This window comes from Ambystoma mexicanum, chromosome 11, assembly GCF_040938575.1.
Source record: "Ambystoma mexicanum isolate Mex_15411 chromosome 11, UKY_AmexF1_1, whole genome shotgun sequence".
In the NCBI taxonomy this organism is placed as follows: domain Eukaryota; kingdom Metazoa; phylum Chordata; class Amphibia; order Caudata; family Ambystomatidae; genus Ambystoma; species Ambystoma mexicanum.
The window spans coordinates 1389096907-1389119057 of record NC_090934.1 but is presented as its reverse complement, the minus strand read 5'-3'; the positions used below and the strand labels follow the sequence as shown (position 1 = coordinate 1389119057).

General features: G+C 45.5%; 1 protein-coding gene across 2 annotated transcripts in view; it reads right to left on the bottom strand.

Annotated features, from left to right (window-relative positions):
* The window catches only part of ADAMTSL3 (ADAMTS like 3), a 1638295-nt gene that overhangs the window by 325783 nt on the left and 1290361 nt on the right, over window positions 1-22151 (bottom strand). For both annotated transcript variants that reach the window (XM_069625001.1, XM_069625002.1), the window contains exons 18-19: window positions 8075-8270; window positions 7654-7833 (exon numbers count right to left, since the gene is read on the bottom strand). In XM_069625001.1, the coding sequence (XP_069481102.1) occupies window positions 7654-7833; window positions 8075-8270 (376 nt within the window). The remainder of the gene's footprint in view (window positions 1-7653; window positions 7834-8074; window positions 8271-22151) is intronic.

The following is a 22151-nucleotide window of genomic DNA, read 5'->3' as shown; positions in this document are numbered from 1 at the left end:
TTATTGACCCTAGATTGGACATGCCGTTATTTTGGACTGCTACAGTTTGCTCTTTGGGTTGCCTAAGAGGAGTATGGCATTCGTTGAGTCAGGTTTCCTCAAAAAACCAAAGATGAACATCGCCTAACTGTGCCTGTTTTAGCTTTATTATTGGGTTCACTCTTGGAGTGCAACACTATGCCCCATGGCCCCCTCACCCCCAACCAAACACTATGCCCCAGGGCCCCCTTACCCCAACCAAACACTATGCCCCATGGCCCCTCACCCAACCAAACACTATGCCCCATGTCCCCCTCACCCCCAACCAAACACTATGCCCCATGTCCCCCTCACCCTCAACCAAACACTATGCCCCATGTCCCCCTCACCCCCAACCAAACACTATGCCCCATGTCACTCACCCCCAACCAAACACTATGCCCCATGTCCCCCTCACCCCCAACCAAACACTATGCCCCATGTCACTCACCCCCAACCAAACACTATGCCTCATGTCCCCCTCACCCCCAACCAAACACTATGCCCCATGTCCCTCACCCCCAACCAAACACTATGCCCCATGGCCCCCTCACCCCCAACCAAACACTATGCCCCATGGCCCCCTCACCCCCAACCAAACACTATGCCCCATGTCCGTCACCCCCAACCAAACACTATGCCCCATGGCCTCCTCAACCCCAACCAAACCCCCCATCCCATGGCCCCCTCACCCCCAACCAAACCCCCACCCCCCAAATCAGCACATGCAAACGAGCACCAATACAGACCCGAACCCCCACCTCCCAACTCAGCACACACACAAACATGCACCAATAAAGACCCGAACCCCCCACCCCCCCAACTCCAAACCCCCCACCCCCAACTGAGCACACTCTCAAGCATGCACCCATACAGACCCGAACCACCCACCCCCCAACTCAGCACACACACAAACATGCACCCATACAGACCCGAACCCCCCACCTCCCCAAATCAGCACACTCTCAAACAAGCACCGATACAGACCCGAACCCCCACCCCCCAACTCAGCACCCACACAAACATGCACCCATAAAGACCCGAACTCCCATCAGCCACCCCCCCAACTCCAAACCCCCCACCCCCAACTCAGCACACACACTCTCAAGCATGCACCCATACAGACCCGAACCCCCCACCCCCCAACTCAGCACACACACAAACATGCACCCATACAGACCCGAACCCCCACCCCCCAAATCAGCACACTCTCAAACAAGCACCCATATAGACCCAAACCCCCACCCCCCAACTCAGCACACACACACAAACATGCACCCATAAAGACCCGAACCCCCCCAACTCCAAACCCCCCACCCCCCAACTCAGCACACACTCTCAAGCATGCACCCCTACAGACCCAAACCCCCCACCCCCCAACTCAGCACACACACAAACATGCACCCATACAGACCCAAACCCCCACCCCCAACTCAGCACCCAAAATACATTCAAATCAAAGCATTCATACACATCCGACAACCCCTCCCACCCCCGCATCTCAACATACACACAAAATACATTCAAATACAAACATTCATACACATCCGACACCCCCCCACCCCCGCATCTCAACATACACACAAAATACATTCAAACACAAACATTCATACACATCCGACACACCCCGCCACCCCCGCATCTCAACATACACACAAAATACATTCAAATACAAACATTCATACACATCCGACACCCCCCCACCCCCGCATCTCAACATGCACACAAAATACATTCAAATACAAACATTCATACACATCCGACACCCCCCCACCCCCGCATCTCAACATACACACAAAATACATTCAAATACAAACATTCATACACATCCGACACACCCCCCCACCACCGCATCTCAACATACACACACAAACATAAAGCAAAACAAACCCGACACACAAACACAAACAGAGCACTTACCGGAGACGTGCTGGAAGGCTGGAAGGCAGGTAAACTGGAACGCTGGAATCGTACTACGGCTGGCGTGGTCCAAGGCTGAAAAGCCTTCCGGCATCAAGCCTTATGGACCACGCCAGCCGTAGTGCTGGCCCTCCATTGGTGCAGCACACACGCATTACGTGGCTCGTAGGAGCGACGTGGTGCGTGTGTGTGCTGAGCCAATGAGGGCCAGTGTTTTGTCCGGCCTGGAAGACAACAAAGACTTTCCTAATGGAGGGCGGCCGCGGGCCGCCCTCCATTAGGAAAGTCTTTGTGCCTCACGGGCCGGACAAAAGAGCATGGCGGGCAGCAACTGGCCCGCGAGCCGTATGTTGTGCACCCATGCCCTAGGACAACCCGCGGGGCACCATATCATGAGAAATATTCAGGCACAGTTAAATTTTCCTTGGATGCAGAAGGAGCAGGCTGCCTCATCTACAGAGCAATGCAGCTGAGCCTACAACAGACCTATACTGGTACCCACTTTTAATTACTGTTAATATGCTTTTATACTGTGCCAAATCAACACAGTAATAGTATCAGAGTGCCAAGACTTATCCGTGGGAGTGGCGTATTGTGCCCCCAAAGGGGGTATAGAGATATTAGTTTGCTGGTGGAAAGAAAATGACTAAGGGAAAGAAAAGAGGGTTGGAAATCAGGAAATAGATGCAAAATACCCAGGGAGAGGTGCAGAGAGAGAAGCATGTTTTGTGATGGCAGGGGTGCATGGCAGTTCTGTTAGTCGGCCATAGTTCTGCAAAAGGAGGAGGCATTAATGTCCTATAGTGTTGTGATAATTGGGTTATTTTTCTAAAGGAAGATTTGGAGATGTATAAGTAGGAAGACAATCTAGTGTCAGATGCATGAGTGGCTTGAGTGTGTGCGTGGGCAACGCTGGAAGTTTGGTGCATTATTTGTCTGGGCATCGCTATGTGTTGTACGCCGGATAAGAGGGCACAAGGGCACACTGGGCATGAAGGGGATTGCCATTGAAAACAATTCTCAATCCTAGCAGTGCTCATTGTCCACACAACGGTTCTGCACATAATGTGCCCACGAAACCAAGCGTGAGGAGTCTTAAGGGCGGGTCCGGGTAAGTATCACCAAATATCCATGGTATTGTAGAGAAATGTTGCCATCTAAGATTTAAAAATCCACAATTTATAATTAGGTTGTGCTGTATCACATATTTCTCAAAAAGCCTACAGTTATCTATAGTCACAGCATGCCTCAAATTCTATTGTTTCAACAGTTTGCACTCTTTCTTAGTATAATGCTAGTCTGTATCTGTTTGGCAGCCACGCCTAGGTAATTACCTGAAGCACTAAGGCAGAGACAAGGGCATGTTTTTTCCAGCCTCTGTGCAGTGTTATTGTAGTCTAGTAGGTTAAAACCAATTTAAGCTTACAGGCTTGCATGTGATAGATCCGATACAGAAATGTACCCAAATTAAATAGGGTGCAATATGTAAGCTTATCTAAGTGTGCCTCATACTCAAACATGTCTTTCTGCCTTGCAAACCAAGTAGCAAATACAAAGTAAGATATTGGTGTTAGAAAAGTGCAATGTCCACTATTATATTGAAGTGCCTCATAAGCGCCCGGATGCCTCTGGGTTATGTGCGCTATGTAAATGACAACAATAAATAAATAAATACATGTTTGATAATGTGTGCCAATGGTTTGAGCTTCAACACCCAAGTTTGCTGTTTTTGGTACCTTGTGTTCTGACCTATTAGGGTTCTGAGTCAGAGTGTCCCACAGCTCTTGGTAAAAGCTAGTATTGGCAAGTCACCTACTGGAGCTGTTGGTGTGGTTGATGTGTTCATTCCCGACTCAAAACCGGCCACGGTGCATCATAAATCCATTATCAATGTTCGGACCTCTGTCTTTTAGGTTAAGCATCTTCAGGTTCTTGAAGTTACATGTTCTTTTTTGTGTGGTATTCTAGTGGCAACCTTTTGATATCATCGCTGACCAATCCAGCAGTCTGTGCCGCCCTATGTGAAGTTGTGACCCACTAGCATTTCTGTTTTGGGATTGAAGATGTAGTATCTATGCAGGTTCATTCTTTCACCTAGTTCCTTGCAAGTCTTTCCTACATACTTTCCTTGCGGGTATTCCTTGCATTGGATTAGGTATTCATCGTTGGACAATTTGCAGTTGGATACCATTCTGTCTGGCTCGGTGGGGGTCTTATGGGAGAGTCTCTGCAGGCTTGTTGGCAGGTTTGGCATCTCCTAACATTGCATGGGGACTTCCCTTGTCTTATTTGTTCTTGATCTGGTAAAAATGTGCTTTGATATTTTGGCTGGCTGTATGCAATTGACGGCATTTCCTTGAAAATGTCCCTCAGCTCTTCATCTCTGTTAAACATTGATTTATTTAGAATGCTTCAACCTGACACCTGGGAAATTAAAGGAATTTCCTGCAGCTTTGATAAAGGAATTTTGAGCAGAAATGTCAAGATTAATAAAGACATTTTCTCTCAAAAATTAAATACAAGTAAATAGAAATTATAAAAGTTTATGTGAACCACTTTCATTTGTTTGCCATAATATTCTGTGCCTAACTTTCTCCTCTGAGCCCCTTTACAGCTGCCACGCAGGGGTGTTTGGAAAAGATCCGGGGCTAGGCTAATGTCAGGACTGTCAGGTCTCGGGGCTAGCTAGCCTTTCTGTTGTAGCCCCTGAGTATCTTTTGGGGGTACAACCAAAAGACCAGGGCTATAGCCCCCTCACCCCATGCCAAGCAAGGCCTCTGCTGGCAGTGCCACATGCAAAGTTTCAGTGGTATGAAATGTCTGCTGCCCCAGATCTGTGGAAATTAATCAGAATATTCCCTGACCCACTGCCAACCCTCCAGGATCCCTGCAGAGCAATGAATTCTACAATCACTTCCACATATCCTTGGAGGGAGGGAGGGAACAATTGTAAATGATGACGATGCATAAATGATACAGAAAATGCATATGAATATTAAAAGCTTTTGAATTCTCAACTTGCACATTTGCTTGTGGAGATGGTCAATGGCCGTCTTCGTATTAAAACCTTCTATATTAATGAAGGTGCTGGACCCACTGCGCGAGAGCAGCAATGGCAACACTCCAGTTTGTGCTACGCTGAAGCTGCCCCGCTGAATGTCCTATTCACATCATGCGGCATCCGCCATTCCAAGCCGATATTACTCTTTAACTTGCAAAAGTTGTGTGTCTTTCCAGAATACCACCTGTTTTTCCGCTCTGGAAAATGACGGGTTTTGCAATTTATGTGTGGAAAAAACTGCCCGAGTGTAATGGTGTCAAAAGCCCACGCGGTATTACCTCATGCAAAAATACTGCATGGCCCCAATGGTGTCCAATGGGATTCCAAAATGGGAATTAACTTGGATCCTACATACCTTGGTGAATTACTGTTACTGCTTGGAGTAGCGCTAATTAAGTTTGTCAGTAATACCACCAAAACCATGAAGAGGTCCTCTCTGTGTTTAGGTTTCGAAATTTCACTCACAGCATAAACACCCCCCAAATCTAGCTTATTTAAAACGTATATGCACCTCTTAATAGCACTGATGAGGCTACATGAATTTGGTTAAATACATTAACTATTATACTACTGTGCAGTTAAATGCTGGCATCCAGCTAGGCTCAGTTTGCCCGGCAGTAAGCACTACAGAGACATCTATTTTGTCGTAACAAGAACCAATGCAAGTGTGCAATATTCCTACCAGGGTCATCACTTGTGAAGTTCGGTCCTAGCGGTGAGCTGCTGTCACATGATCATGATGAGGAGGCATGCATTGCAATTAGGGATTATGCGTTAGATTGATCAAATTACATCTGAATTGTAAAGCACTCTGTTGCTTCCCGAAGCTAGGTCCGCGCCCAATAAATAACCTAACAATAATAATAATAATAATAATATTATCTGAATAAACAAAGCTTCAGGGATTCTTTACCAAGGGCAGGGTTCCTTAACACTTTGAAAACATTCCATGACCTCTTTTTACACTTTCCAGATCTACAAATCGAAATCCATCTAGATTTCTAATGTGCTTTGGGGGGGGGGGGCGGGGTGTAGTTGCCTGGCTCGATTATTTTTCTCATAATAGCAGCAACCATGCCATGTATGGAACTCGTTCATACCTGCTCAGGTAGTTTCCTAAATGGCTTACCTGCAGGCATCGATGTAGTATATCCTAAATTATATCACCCTACATTTGATCTCACTGATTAGTATTCTTAAATATTTAACTAATTAAGTGACTTGATGTCAGTTTTTGATGTTTATGTTAATGTTAAAGGATATTTGTACCGCGCACTATCACCACTGGATTGGTCCCCTGGGAGATCTGAAAAGGAAAGGGGGTGGAGGGTGAGTTAGTGGGACGAGCGGGAAAACGTGCAAGAGAGCAGTAATGTGCTGTTGGCAGCTTCAGTTCGGTTAACACTGTTCGCTGAGCTTGGGGGTGCTTCCCGGTCGGTAGCCGTCGTGTGCTGTTGTGTAAAGCTATGTGTGGTTTGTTTTGTTGTTGCGGTGTAGTGAAGTTTGTGCGACTTGGTGTGCTTTAGGGTTGTGGTTGTGTTTGGTTAGAGTTTGAGAGGTGTATGCAGAGGGGTGAGATTGTTAGTAGGTTTGTTAATGGCCTCACTATCTATAAGTGATATGTGCTAAATTTCCACATTCTTTCTAGATGTGGTGCGTGAATATCTCTGCATTTCTATCTAGATCCGGCACTGGCTAATATTCACAATCCTATATCCTAATGTGGCACTGGCCCACATTATATGATATTGATATCTTATACATTAACCTCCAGGAAACCAAGGTAAATACTTCTAATTGTCACAGAATGTGTTTTTTTGTCCACCCACCATTTTATCTGCATCTGTAAAGGTTGGTCCTAGATCTTATGCAATGAGCTTAGGACATCTGATGACCTCTATTTACTACACTGGGTTTCCTCATCATAGAACCCCTAAAGGTTGGTTATAGAGCTTATGACTTTGTGTAACTTTTATTTACTATACTGGGTTTCCTCACCATAGAACCCTTAAAGGTTGGTCATAGAGTTTATGACTTCGGGTGACCTCTATTTACTATACTGGGGTTCTTCATCATAGAAGCCTTAAACGGTGGTCCTAGAGCTTAGGACAGCAGCTGACCTCTTTTTACTATACTGGGTTTCCTCATCATAGAACCTTTAAAGGTTGGTCATAGAGTTTATAACTTCGGGTGACCTCTATTCACTATACTGGGGTTCCTCATCATCGAACCCTTAAAGGTTGGTCCTAGAGCTTAGGATTCTGGTGACCTCTATTTACTATACTGGGTTTCCTCATCATAGAACCTTTAATGGTTGGTCATAGAGTTTATGACTTCGGGTGACATCTATTTACTATACTGGGTTTCCTCATCATCGAACCCTTAAAGGTTGGTCATAGAGTTTATGACTTCGGGTGACCTCTATTTACTATATTGGGTTTCCTCATAGAACCCCTAAAGGATGTCCTTTTTTGTTTCTTCTCGCTGAATGTTATGGTCTATGTACTTTTTCATAGGCCCAACAAGACATGTTATCCTATAGTATAGGGAGACATGTCTTCCTGTTCTTCACATAAGATTATTAAGTCAACTACAATCATTGTATAAAACCTCAATGCAAGTTGTATACGTGCATGCTGCATTTGGCAACTGACCTTGGACCAATCTCCAACAGACAGTTGAGCAGGGCAGTCCGTTTTACCGCACGGTTTATGAGAGGCCGGCCTGGTGTTCCTACAATGCTCATCGGACATCTTGAGAAAGCTCCCATCCGCCATCATCCTTTTACAGTTCACTTTCCGGCTTTGAGTCCCTCCACCGCATGTGTGCGTGCACTAAGGAAACAAGGTAAGAGGTACATTGAGTTCAGCATCTTCTCAGCCAAAAGAGGTCTAAATCGGAAACATATGAGCAGTAGCGTTACACAAAAATACAGACATACAAAGGCACAATCTGCATGCCATGTGCCTCTAGAGGGGGATCCCCTCCAAATGGCATTGGCTACATGGGGCTCGCATCACACACCCGCACAAGGATTCAATGCTGTCCTTTGAGAAACTTTAATGTGTGTGGTACCTGTTGCCAATCTTCGGCATGCCAATCCGGTGGGCAGTCGATTTGATTGCAAGCTTGGAAAGCGAAAGGCTTTTGGTCTCGGCACGCCTGTTCACTGGTGGCAGTGGACTCTCCTGGTTGTAGGCAGTGCACATTCCTGGTCTGTATTCCCACCCCGCATGTCGCAGAACATTGGCTCCAGGGGTCTGTGTGCCATCTATGTTAAAAAGAAGACACAAGAAGTCAGTCAGTCAAAGAACTTTTGGCCTTATTACGAGTTAGGCGGTAATTCAGTGGTAAATCTGCCAAAAAAATCGCCCTAACGAGTTACCGCTACCGCCACTTGGCCAAGCAGAATTTCCACCTGATTACAAGTGGCGGCGGCGGTGTAATTCCCCTTTTATCTTGGATCCATTGGACTCAATGGAGCTTTTTTTTTTAGAATTACCGAAGTGGAATTACCGCTGCGGTAATTCTGCCGATTTTTCAGAGTTGAGTGTGAAGATTTACCTCCAGGGTTTTCCGGGAGGTAAATGCTGCACTCAAAAGCCGACCTCATCATTTGGCGTAGTGGTACAGCTGGTGACAACTCTTATTTGGCCAATTTTACCGCTTACCGCCCAACTCGTAATGAGGCTGTTTATCTGGAACAAATATCCATAAAAGTATAAATCATCATATAACCTCACAGTTCAATATAGAAACAGTTAATTTACAAAAATAGAACATGCAAACACAGACTAGGAGGATAACATCAGTTTGTTCCATGAAAAGCCTTCACAAGAAGCTGTGTTTTAATAAAAAATGTAACGTGACTTTGTAGGATACAATATCATAAAAATATGATTTTGGGTGAAATGTGCATTTTAATTTGTGCTTGCATTAAAAAAAAGGATACATGATCACTTTTTTTAACAGGGTTCCCCCTTCTGTATCAGGGCTACTCATACCTCTCACACTCGGATGAGGATGATAGCACTGTTTGCAATACAGGTAGCATGATGAGGAAGTAGTGTGACTCCTCAATAGGACAACAGACATTCACATGGATACACACACCTGAGGAATATGAGGTTGCACCCCCCCCTCCGCCCCCTCCTTGTTGACAGTCTGGAGTTCTTGCACCTAGGAATGCAGCAGTCTAATGATATAGCACCGATGGCAGCGGCTTTATGCATTTATTAATGTGTATGTGTTGCACAGAGCAAAATGCAGAAGAAACTGCTTCACAGCGCAAAGGGCAGGGAAGGGGATGGGACCAGAACCGAATTGCAGCATGGGAAAGAAAAAATAAATATTGGAAAGGTTCGAAGTGCATGATATGATATTAATAACGTGCTTAATACTCAGAGGTTTCTAAACGCAGACCCGGGGATCGAACCTGTGGTGCTCCGTGCCGTCTTGCTTCCAAGGCGAGAACGTTGCCCCTGAGCTATCCTCCCGAGACTTGGTTTAAAGTCACCCAAATCAGCGCATTCCTGATGCCTCGGTGTTTGGGATTTGCTGTTGGTGGGGTGTACAGCTCTGAGAGATTAGTAGGGCCAATGATAGTGGCGATAGTGGCAGAGAGCCCTAGGATCACGTGTCATCCCAAGGGAAGGCTGAGGATTTAAGGAGCTTGGATCCAGGTGTACCATGTCATTGTCTGGGTACTTCTGCCGGCTGTGCAGGCTCTTTGGATTGGAAACATGACTTCCTGGACAGGCTCTGCTGTTCCAGGAGTCTTCAGGTTTTGGAAAGAGATTTTGATAGTATGGGGCCCGGCCTTCTGCCTCGGGAGGACAGCTCAGGCACAACGTGCTCACCATGGAAGCAAGACGACACAGAGCAGCACAGGTTCGATCCCTGGTCCATGCTTAGAAACCTCTGGTTATTAAGCGCGTTATACATAACCTATCATATCACAATGTTCCCTTTTCAGACCTGGAGCGCAGGGGAACCCTGAAGTTCGTAGTTTGTCATTCCAGATGCTTTGTTCCCTTTAAACCCATAGATGGGTATCCCAGATCCATGTGACAGATGCATCCGTGTGAGTCGTGCATAGGATCTGTAGCTCAATTACCTGCACTGCTGGGAGAGAAAGGTGAGATTTCGGGCTCTTGTGATGTGGCCCAGATATTCCATACACGAGGCCATGCAAAGGTGCATCATTTAGACCACAAGAGCCACTGATCAGTATTTCAGTCTTGCTTCCATTAAAGCAGAGGAATCTTCCATTCATGAAAGAATGGAAGGATAGCTCAGGAGCAATGCGCTCGCCTTGGAAACAAGATGACACGGATCAAAACAGGCCCGATCCCCGGGTCCGCGCTTAAAAACCTCTGGGTATTAAGTGCATTATAAATAACCAATCATTTAATTTCAAAGGATAAAGGGCCTCATTACGATTTGGGCGCAAAGGGATACCGGGCACCGGTAAGGACACCGGTGCCGGTAATCCCTTTGCGCCCTATTCCGAGTTCCCTTAGCGGGTCACTTCCTTAACACCTGGTTTTACCAGGCGTTAAGGACGGGACCCGTTAAGGGACTTTGGATCTAATAATGGTACCGCAATTTGCGGTACCGATATTAGCTCCTTCCCCCTTCCCATTGAGCCCTATGGGGGCTTAAATGGGAATGGGGAATGGCTTTTTCAATGGGATTCACCGGTCCCTCAAAGGTCGGAATAGACCGGTAAGTCACGAAGGCGGACTCGGTACCGGTATTGGAGGTAGTCATGGCGCTAATAGCGCCATGATTACCTCCATACTCGGAATGAGGCCCACAGTGTTTGCGTTTTCTGAAGTGCGTTGCTCAGGAGGTTGTACATAGCTCATGTGTGGGAGCGAGGGGCTAGAAGGCCCCTCTCTGCCTTCATTTCTCAGTACAAAACTTGGACCAAGTGCCTCCATTAGTGGGGTTGCCCCTTGCCCTTATGCGATGTTGACTTTTGTTGACTTTCGTGTAGATGGGACTCCTGAGCAGGACACAGGGCATCCTTTTTTTGTACCCCCTTTTCGACTCCATCTTGGTGACCAGGCCTCACTGCGATAGTACGAAACGCTTCTCTCCCTCTCCTCACTGCGGTCAGGCACATTTTATTTTTATTTATTTATTTAACATTTATAAAGCGCTCACACAGCCCGCAGGCATCGAGACGCTGTTACAGGGATTGTTTGTTTTTTCTTAGTTGCGTAATTGTTTTTTTTTTTTTTTTCTCTTAGTTGCGTATTTATAACGCGCTTAAACACCCAGAGGTTTTTAAGCGCGGACCCGGGGATCGAACCTGTTGTTGCTTCGTGTCGTCCTGCTTCCAAGACGCGCACGCTGCCGCTGAGCTATCCTCCCGGGACAATGGCCCCCACCTTCGTTCCCACTCTGACTGGAAAGCTCTGCGGCACGGAGGTATTTGCAACAACTAATAAATGTATCACATCAGTCTTCCTCTGAGATCACTGTCCTGCATGTGAACCAGCATGAACTAAGCACATAGCTCGTTCATCTCCACAAACGTGTCCTTGCCCCTGCACCTTCGCCGATGGAAACTTACTGCCATTCTGACCCTGTGTCCCTGCAAGATATTCCTTTCATGTGCCAGACCACTGACCATGCCATGATGCCCACCCAGCAGACCCCCAAATAACATTAGACCGCTGCTGCAGTATATCGTGACTACTACTAACAAATGCCACATACCTGAGATTCTTGTGAGACTAAACCTACAGTTCAATCAGTGTATTATAGTGGTCAAGATCCTTAACCTGTGTCCTGTATAATCCAAATGTTATAGATGATATAGACACCTGTGTGATTTGTATAGTGACATGATAAACTACTGAGAGTCTTTTGAACAACTATTATTTAGTGCATGCATTATTTTGAATGTATTCATTAGCTTATATAGTGACCACTCTGCTTCACGGCGACCTGACCTTCACCCATTCGGAGCACAGATATCTGACGTCCATCCTCCCGCCAACCAAACAACCAACCAGGAGGAAGAGATGATGCCCACACCTAAGACACCACCCTGGCTGACCAATCCGGGTCCAACGTTGCATCATATGTTAGACGTGTCATTGTACCTATATAATGTACTGTAACATTAATTTTTCCAGAGCGCTCTCAGAGATCCAGATAAACTTTTCCTTGAACTCTCGCAGCCTGCTCTCTTTGCCTTATTCCCCGTCCGGGGAGTGTCCGTTTTATTCTCTTGCACGTTGAAGACGGGGAGGGCACAAACACTCACTATCATGAAGCAGGGCAGGATCAACATCAAACATACACAACGATCGGTGAAAATAAAGGTTTAGTAAGTGAAATTGCAACTTTCTCACAAATGAAGGAAATAAAACCTCAAAGATCTACCACACATTTCTAAGTAAGGGTTCCACAGGCCATTGCTTCCGGGTTGGGATGAAAGGCTAAAGTTTCAGGTGTATTCTACAGGGTTACCAAGACTCTGCTTCTGACACCTCTTGCCCCCTATCCAGGATTTACTAAGTACATGGATGTTGGCACTCACTGATGCACTATCGTTGCCTTGGGGTTCAATAACAACATCTCTGGCTGTTAACAAAAAGTCTCTGACTTCCACAGAGTGTCATAATTTAACAAAGCCATTGTTTTGCATAATCCTCATTCCAGATTCTGGGACATGGCACAATTCCTCATAATCTAGTGACTCACAGTCTTGGTGAGTTCGAGTGACCCCACTCTTCTTTCTTTCTTTTTCCTGTAGTTAGAGTTCCACTGCTTCCCAACCTCAGCTCCGAAAGAGACCTCTCAACTAGGTTTTGGGCTCATATCTGCAGTAATGTGCAAGACCGTGATAGCAGAAAAGAAAACTTGGGTTGAATCCCACCAGCATAAGAACCAGTTGGGTCAGGGCGGGATTATACAGTGACAGACTTATACGCCACCCAGAGGATGGCCAGCTAAACCTTTCCACAGGTTGGGTATGGGTTGCCGCTCATTCTCCCTGTGTTAGGGACCTGGTTCTAGTCCCCAATACTCTCTCCTTGTCTACCTCCTCGATAAGATGCAAAGGACTCCTGCTTAAGGGGATCTCTCCTGTGCTTCCCGTCTCCTCGTCTTCACTGTCTCTCTCCTTCACCTCCTCCTGTCTCTCATCAATGCTTGGTCACAGCACGTCCCTCCATTCTTCCTTAACTCTCTGTTTCAGGCTTGTAACATGCCCGTCCCTTTTCAACTCCTCCAACCTCCTTGCTGCTATGTCGCATCTCCTCTGCATTCTACTTCTCTCCACCTGTTTCATCTTCAGCTTCTACTCTTCTCCAACTGCCTCCTGAAAACTCTTCAACTCCTTTTTCCTCAGGTATCCTTCAAACCCACGATCAATGAATTGCTACTACCCCTCCTGGTCTCTCCTGAAACCATCTCGACAATGTAATCCTCCTCTCCCCCTTCGATGCGCGTCTTACCTCCTTTATACTTCTTCCTCCTTCTCCTCTTTGTATAGATTTTCCTCCAGCAAGCACCCCCCCAGCTGTGGTTCCTTCTCACCACCTTCTCCGTTCTGAATCCCACTACTCCTCTCTTCTTGCCACCTTTCTACCAGCCTCTGTTTTCCGGCTCGCCTCTGCCACTTTATCTTTCCATCTGTCACCAAAATGTTGTCTCCTTTCAAGATCACCCACACCATTTTCACAAGGATCATGGGTTAATCAAGGGGGCTCATGCCAAAATGCGCTCGGGTGTACGTTTTCATTCAGCTTTAAATTGGATTAGTTCAACTGTGTTTGAATGCTGGCTTTCCTTTGTTCTGGTTGCCCCGCCAATTTGTCTGAGAAGGTGTGGCCTGAACCTTAATCAAGGCAGGGCATCATCCTGGCTTCCTACTCGGCATATGACTGGACCTGGGCTCCAACCACAGATCTCAACTATGTATGCCAACTTTCGGCACTACTCAACCGTGACTGAATATTTGCAGAACAATGTTTCCGGGATATACAGCTGCCCACTTAAGTTGCTCAACTGTGGGGAAAGTCACTCTCACCCCACATCCTGTGCCTGCTAGAATCTGATGACCCTGAAAAAAGTGTTTCCTTTGTGGCCAGGACTTTGTAAGCCCTTCTTTCCAGATCACTCTATGTGCAGGATATTTGAGTAGAGAAGTGTCACACTGGGCAGCTTCATGGGGTCTTGGGGTTGGGTTAAAATAACCTGCTTTGACCTCCTTTGAATGAGTTGGGGGACATATTTCTGGCCAATGTGTTGAGCCCCTGCGAAATGGCTGGAGCTTGATGTGGTGGACCAGGGAATCTCCCTAACCAACCTGGGCCCTATATCGCATGGGCTCCATGAACACCTCATCCTTTACCCCGATAGCCAGGATGGGACTGTCACACCAACTTGCCCAGATTTCCTTCTCCTAATTTTCTGATTTTCTTAATTCTGTTGTCTATACCTGGATGTCTTCTTGATTCCTATACTTGAATCCCTCTAAAACGGACGTCCTGCTGTTCGCCCAATCCTCTCTCTCCTTCCTCCCCTCACCTAGATTTTATATTTTCCCTCTATCCACTCTCCCCTTCTCAGTTTGGGCATCACTTTTGATTCAGTTTCTCTTTCGCTCAGCATATCGCTACTACTGCACAGACTTTCAGGTACCATCTCTTCAACATCCGCCCTATTCACCCTTCTCTTCTTTCATGCTGCTAAACTCTTTATAACGTCTTCGATATTTTCCTGAATTGTCTAATGTCTGCCCTCCTTATTGGTCTTCTTTACTCTCACCTCACCTGGCCCCGCTCAGTGTTTAACTCTTCTATCCATCTTCTGTTCCAGCTTCACCTCGCTCCCCACTTTCCCCCCTCTTCATTCCAACGCCCGTCTTTCCTTTGACGATAGGCTCTTATTTCACTTTCTTGGCATCACATTCAAGTGTTGTTAGGGCCCTGCCGCATCCTACCTCTCCTCTCTGATCCCAGCGGTAAGTGATTTCAATCCGGCACTCCAACTAAGTCAATGCCTAGTATGGGATGCCCAATGGAAACCCTTATTTATATATTTTTATGTCAAAAGTTTGTTTAATTCTGGATGATGTACCCTTATATAACGCCCCTCTCTTTGAATTCCCCCGGTCTCACTGAACCAAGAAATAGGTTTGTTTTGCAAATTAAAAGATTTTATGAATATGAACAATATCGGAATATCACACTTATGAATATGAACAATGATCAGCAATGGGTAATATTACAATATCAACAATCTCTTTAATCACTTAGGAGTAGGAATAGGAAGAATAATGTAGCAGAGAATAACTTTGTGTGGTTCAAGAAAATGCAATGGTAGAAAAGAATGCAATACAGAAATAAACTTGATATGAATTTAACCAAAGACAATGTAATCACTCTTTCCCCCTGTTGTTACTCACTCCCCCCAACATGCACTATGGAGATATGGAATGAGGGCACACAGGTATCAGGAATAACAATCAACAATGTAGTTCAATCCCCATTCCCCCATCAAGCTTAGAGAGAACAGGAATTATTTTAAAACAGGTCAATTGCTTTTAAATGTAATATGAATTGGATGGGAAAATGCTAAAATGATTTTAATGCGCTAAATGAGATTCAGAACAAGTGAGAGTTGCTTTGGATAAGTTCAGGGAAACACTAGCAATGATTGTTGAATGGTTAGCAGATGGAAAACGAAATTCAGAAGTTGAAATCAAGAAATAGCTATTTTTTATTTTTTGTGGTGAAATTGAGCCAAATTGCAAATTGTGGCAACTTTTCCGCGTGCCGGAAACACGACTGCGGAACAAAGATAAGGAATTGGAAGGTCGTTTTGGGTTTGTTTGAAATCTGAGGATGTTAGCTTCAAAATGACATTCATTTCTAGGAGGCTCAAAAGTTACAGAGGTTTTTTTGAAGGTAGATCTTTCAGAAACAGAGTCAAGATTTCAAAAATGAAAGATGCGCTTTAAAGATTAGGAACCAAGATGGACTTATACTAAGGAGCTATGAAAGTACAAGATACCCAATGGGACAACCACCAGAACAGGGCGTCTTCCGCTCTGAGATTGCTGTGCGCCAGGACACTTGACTTTCTGCAGAAAATGTCAGCGCACAGATGATTATCGCTACAATTATCACAGACTATATAATGAGAAGAATTCAAGATGGACACAAGATTCTATAATGCAGTTCTGGATAGGTTGAAATGGATTGAATAGGATTACTTTAAACTAAGAGATTGGTTATGGACAGTCCTACACTAAATACAACTATGGCTTTGGAATGGAATAGGCCTGTCAAAGATCTGGTCAAGGGTTTGGACTTCACTCGCCACCGGACAGGATCAGGGCACCGGGACTCTGCTCTCAGCAAGGCACTCTGGTCTGCGCAGCCTCTTGGACTGGATCTGACGGGTTGGTTCTGGGTACAGCTCTGCTCTATGGGTCTGGATCTTGGGTTCTAGCACGGGTTCTTGGCCAGAAGCAAAACAGCTCAGCCAGGCTGTTGGATTTTGTGGTGCCCCTTGGAAGTTTAGGGGTTAAAATCAGGTTTACAAGGTTTTTAAAGACCTGCTGAAAAGGGCCCAGCTTTTTTGGATTAGGCCTCTGCTTCAGGGTTCTAGAGTTTGGTTCTAGAGTCTGGATCTGGATCTTCCTGCAGGGTGCTTCGCCAGGGGATCAATTGATGAGTGAGAAAGTGTGTCTCTGGGTCCTCAACAGTCCCTATTTATTCATTTTCCAAAGTGGGTGGGGACGCTGATTCTCTATGCCCAACCCTCTAAGGATCTGATAGGTCAGAGAATTCCCTGTCCCCTGATTTGAGAAAGGAACAGTATGTCATCATGTGTCAGAGTGATGCTGCCATTTACAATCTAGAGAATAACCTCCCCTTTGTTTTTACTTAGAAAATCTATTTTTCCCAAAAAACATATTTCCTATATGCACAACTTGTTAATATTACATATACACATCACAGATTAATTAAGGCACGTCTATGTTCAAGTCCTATGTTCCTACGAGTTTCGGTTCACAAATGACAGTTTTTTCCCGCTTTTGGTTGGTTGCACATTTTCGGATCTGTACAATTTTTTACATATACATGCACATACCATCTGGTCATACTTCTGCAATTTTCATGTTCCTAGCACAACTACAATAGCCACAATATTAAAAACGTTTGTGGTTCAGTCTCAGAACATCGCACAGATTCCAGAATAGTTTTAAACTGTGAGCACATTTTACATTTTAATAATCTCTAAGTTTCATATTTTTGTCAGTTCGGTACAATATTTTAGAAGTATTTTCCTTAAACATATATTTTATCCAATGTCAAATCCACATTTTCAGCCTGGCCCGCCTCCAAAGCTTGGCTGAGTCAGAGAGTCACAGGGCTTGTCTTCCTGCCAGCGCAGTTTCTATTGATGCCCCAAATTAGCATCTCCATTCAGCTCAAGGGAGCCCTTTGTCTGCACTCAGAGCAACAGGCCAGGGTGCCCCTCCCAGTTCCTTTTCACACCAGCCTGCCAGTTTCTTAGCAGAGCACAGGAGAACAGATTCCTTTGTTTAGGGAGGAGGTGTGGAATGTGTTTGAAGCCCAGTGTGGGAAACTTTAACTTTTAAACACAATGTCTGAAATTGTCTTATCCTGAAATATAACTTACATTTTTAACAAATACATCAACCAATTTCTTATTTCAAGCATTTTTAGAATACAGTTTTGAATTGTATCCACCTCTTAGGCTTCTGATAGCAAGTCTTTCTTTGGCATAGTTTGAGTTCAATGTACAACTTTACACATGACAAGTTTTAAATTGCCAGCTTCTGACAGAGGTGAGTAACGGTATTACACCCATTTTTGACAGATTTCTTCCAGCTCAACCATCCTCAAAAGTGGACTTTGTTCAGATAATATATACTTCTGTGGACATTGTATTTATGTGGATTCCTGAAGTGGAATGATGTTCACCACCCAACAAGGAGATTGGATCTTTTTGGGTGGTTTGTGAGCCATGAGTTTTGCAAGTTTGACAGCCAGGGAAAAATGGATTTTTAAAACAGCTCTGTGTTTCTTTTGCAATGATTTTGCTCTGTGGGCAGCCAAATGATGGGTTTTGGCAGTGGTCTCCTGGGTTGCCACTGACATAGGCAAAAGTGGATGGCGGCCTATTTTTCAGACTTTTACTGTGCACTTTCTGGTGATTTTTTGCGAGCAGCATGCTTTCCGGTGGCCATTCTGATGTTTCTGCTGCAAGTAATGCACAGTAATGTTGCAGGGCCTGGACTAGTGGGTTGAAACATCCCACAAGCCCGCCTCTTGCGATTGGCGTTGATCAACCATCAATGGGAATTCGCAAGACTGGGATGTCAGTTTCAACTCTTCTGATTCCACAAATGGCAAAGTTCATCATCTTTTCCTCCATCAGGGTTGTATCAATTGGTTATCCTCGCCAGTCCTGATGGGAGTATTAAGTGATACTCCGGGCCCCTCGGATCTTTGCTCCCGGTCCCCGGGTAGTCCTCCTTGGTTAGTCTCCATGGTTTCCAATCATCTATAGGTTATCCTAGGATGTAAAAGCAAAAACATATTTGTAGACATTTCCCCACCACTATTAATGCAGTGGGGCTGACACATACATTTGATAAATCAGAACACATTTGTATTATTGTATTTTATAGGGTATATGTGGAATATTTTATAGTTGGAGTTTTATGGATCTGGAGTGGCCCTCTCTGGGGTTCCAGACGACTCCTCCAGTTGCTGCAGAGTGTGCCTAGGATGGCAACACTTTAGCTGATTAATATGGACCCACTTTGCTTCCCCCTCTGCCAAACTGCCTTTGGGGATGCGGCTCTTGTAGGCAACTGGTGAGATCTTGTCTACAATTTCAAAAGGACCCCTCCAGGTAGGCAGAAATTTCCGCTGTTTGGCCTGGTTCCTTTGGAAATGGTATAAGTAGACCCGGTCTCCTACATTGTATTCCTTTCTGGTAGTCTTTAAGTCATAGTGGGTCTTCATGCTGTCAGCTGATCTTTCTAGATTTCGCTGAGCATAGGCAAACGCATGTTGAAGGTGTTTTCTTAGATTTTCAACATACTCATGAGTTGTGGAGGCATTGATCAATGTCTGCTCTTGAGTTCTGTAGAGCAGATGCTGGGGAAGCACCATCCTGCGTCCAGTCATCAGCTCAAACGGTGACATTTTAGGTGCAGGTGAAGGGGTAGATCTGATGGCCATTAGGACAAGAGGTAATCGAATATCCCAACTTGGCCCAGAATCTGCCACAAACTTTTTTAATATGCCCACAATTGTTCTATTATATCTCTCTGCACCACTAGAGGCTGCCAGTAAGCAACATGTAGCTTCCTTTTAACCCCAAGTATCTCCCACATCTTTGTCATTACTTCGCTGGTGAAATGGCTACCGCTGTCTGACTCGATCCTTTGGGGTAGTCCAAAACGCAAAAAGAGGTGGTTGATCATCAGGGCAGCTGCTGTTTCTGCCTTGCAGTTTGGGGCCTGGAGACATTCCACCCATTTAGTGAACAAGCATGTTACGGTCAACATGTACTTGTTCCCCCTAGAGGAGCGAATCACGGGCCCAATGAAATCGACTTGCAAATCTGACCATGGCAGTGTCATCCCCCTCTTTTGGAGAGGCGCACGGTGTGTGAGGGATGTTGGCTGAAATTGTGCACACACAGACACCCCTTCAAGTATTGGTCGAGGTCCTTCCCCATGTGTGGCCAGTATGCAACCTCTCTTAAAATTTCAAGTGTTGTATGAAAACCCCTATTACCGGTTGTGGCTGCATCATGGACGTGACTTAACATCAGGCTTCGGAATGAGGGAGGAACCACCCACTGATCATGGCCAGCTAGGGATTTCCTCACCAACAAACCATCTTGGATTCGGAACATTTTTGGACATTTCATCAACACTCTGAGGTCCTCTTTCCCTATGTAATCGGTATCCGTCAGGGGAAAGTTCTCAGGGTCCTCAATGTGTTGATAAAACTTACCAATTATTGGATCCCATTTTTGAGCCATAATCAAATCAGCATCTGGGGTCTCCTTACTCCATTGTGCAGTTGAGAGATCATTCTGAGCATTTGTCTGGGACCTAGTGATAGCAGTGACCTGGACTTCCCCCAACAGTGTCTCAAACTCAATTAGATCCACTTGGGTGGCCCCAGTTTTGGCCAGCTGATCAGCTAAGTCATTTCCAGTTTTGTCTGGTCCCTCTACTTTGGAATGACCCTTGATCTTTTTCCAGTAGATGGTCATCCCATTCGAGGTGACCAGATCATCAATATTTTGAATTAACTTCCCATGTTTCAAGGGTTTGTTATTAGCACATAACATGCCTCTGGTTTTCCAATTAACGAGGTGCTCCACGAACCTGTTCCGTACATAATCCGAATCTGTGATTATGACCAGTTTGTGGAGTTGATGTTGGACAGCAGTGAGGATGGCTTGATGCACAGCCATCAACTCTGCCACTTGACTACTTTAGGGACCAATCTTGTACCCAGCGGAGGGTTCTGGGGACTCATTCACCCATGCATTCCCTACGCTAGCCACAAGTTCTTTTTCCCCGTTGTTGTCAACATGGTAAGAGCATCCATCCACATAGACAGTGGGTATTCCCTCACACTTGTCTTCTTCAAAGACTTTGTGTGGTGAATTGAGGTATGCCTCCATGTTGTCCTTGATTTTTAGACTCTCGTCCTCGAGACAGTTTTCCCTGGCACAATCATGCAAGTCAGCCAGACCTTGCGCGAGGGGACTCTTCTTGTTTTGGTCATATCTGACCTCCCCAGGAAAGCCTTGCATTGACAGAATCCAGGAAGTAATTCAGGAATTACTCACATTTCCGGCCCGGATTCTGTCACTTTGGAGATATTGCAGAGGCTGGTGTGGAGTCTCCACTATGATGTGTTCCCCCTGGATGAACGGGTGGTAATTCTTCAATGCCCACACCGTTGCCAGGAGTGCCTTCTCACAATCGTTGAATTTTTCCTCCACAGAGGATAAAGTTTTACTCGCATAGGAGATTATTTTATTGACCTTGTCATGCTTTTGGTGCAATACTGCAGTCAAGCATGTATTAGAGAACCCTGTCTCCAAGAAGAACTCCTTGTTTCTGACAGGGTAAGCTAGGCAAGGCGCTTGTGAGAGGCTTCTTTTGAGTTGTCTTACTGCTTCGGCTTGTTCTGGACCCCACTCCCACTTGATCCCCACCTTCAAAAGATGAATCAGGGGTCTTGTGATCTCAGCGTTGCCCTCAATGAACTTTCTCCTGTAATTAGTCAATCCAAGGAGGCTCCTGAGTTCCTGCAGAGTTGTGGGGTCTTTCAATTTCTGGAGTGCTTCCACTTTCTTTTCCTGGGGACAGAGACCCTGAGGAATAATCTCATGACCCAAGAAATTTACACAGGTTCTACACCGCTGTGCTTTTTGAAAGGAAAGTTTTGCTCCGGCAGCCCTCAACTGTGTCAGAACATAACGGATCTCTGCTATGTGTTCCTCCACAGTTGAGCTTTTGATGAGAACATCATCTACATAGGCCAGGTTACCCCTCTCACCCAGGTCGGGCATGGCCTTATGTAGAAAAATGTTGAAGCATTGCCGGAGTTGATGTATCCGAAGGGAGTCCGGGTCCATGTGTACTGCTGGCCCCCAAAGGTAAAAGCCAGCTTGTATTGGTCCTCCCTATTGACAGGTACAGTCCAGTATCCATTGGTCAGGTCTATTGCGATGAATACCTATGACCCTGCATCAGGGCCAGCCCTTGGTAAATGTTGGGAAGAGGCCATCGGGAAGTATGGACCCGTTTGTTGAGCTCCCTAAGGTCAGCGCAGAGTCTCCACTGGCCGTTTGGCTTCAATATCCCCAGCACCGGATTATTGAAAGTGCTGTGGACTGGACGGATTATCCCATGGGACTCAAGGTTCTTAATTAAATCAGTAAGGGACTCCATTGATGCGAGAGGCAAGCAATATTGCTTCACAAACACTGGAGCCATGCCAGGGTCCGTGGGAATTGTTGTTGTGTGGATGTCGGTACGACCACAGACATATGAGTCCACCGCAAAGGGATCTTGAAAATCCAAGAAAACTTGTTTCAACTTTTGTTT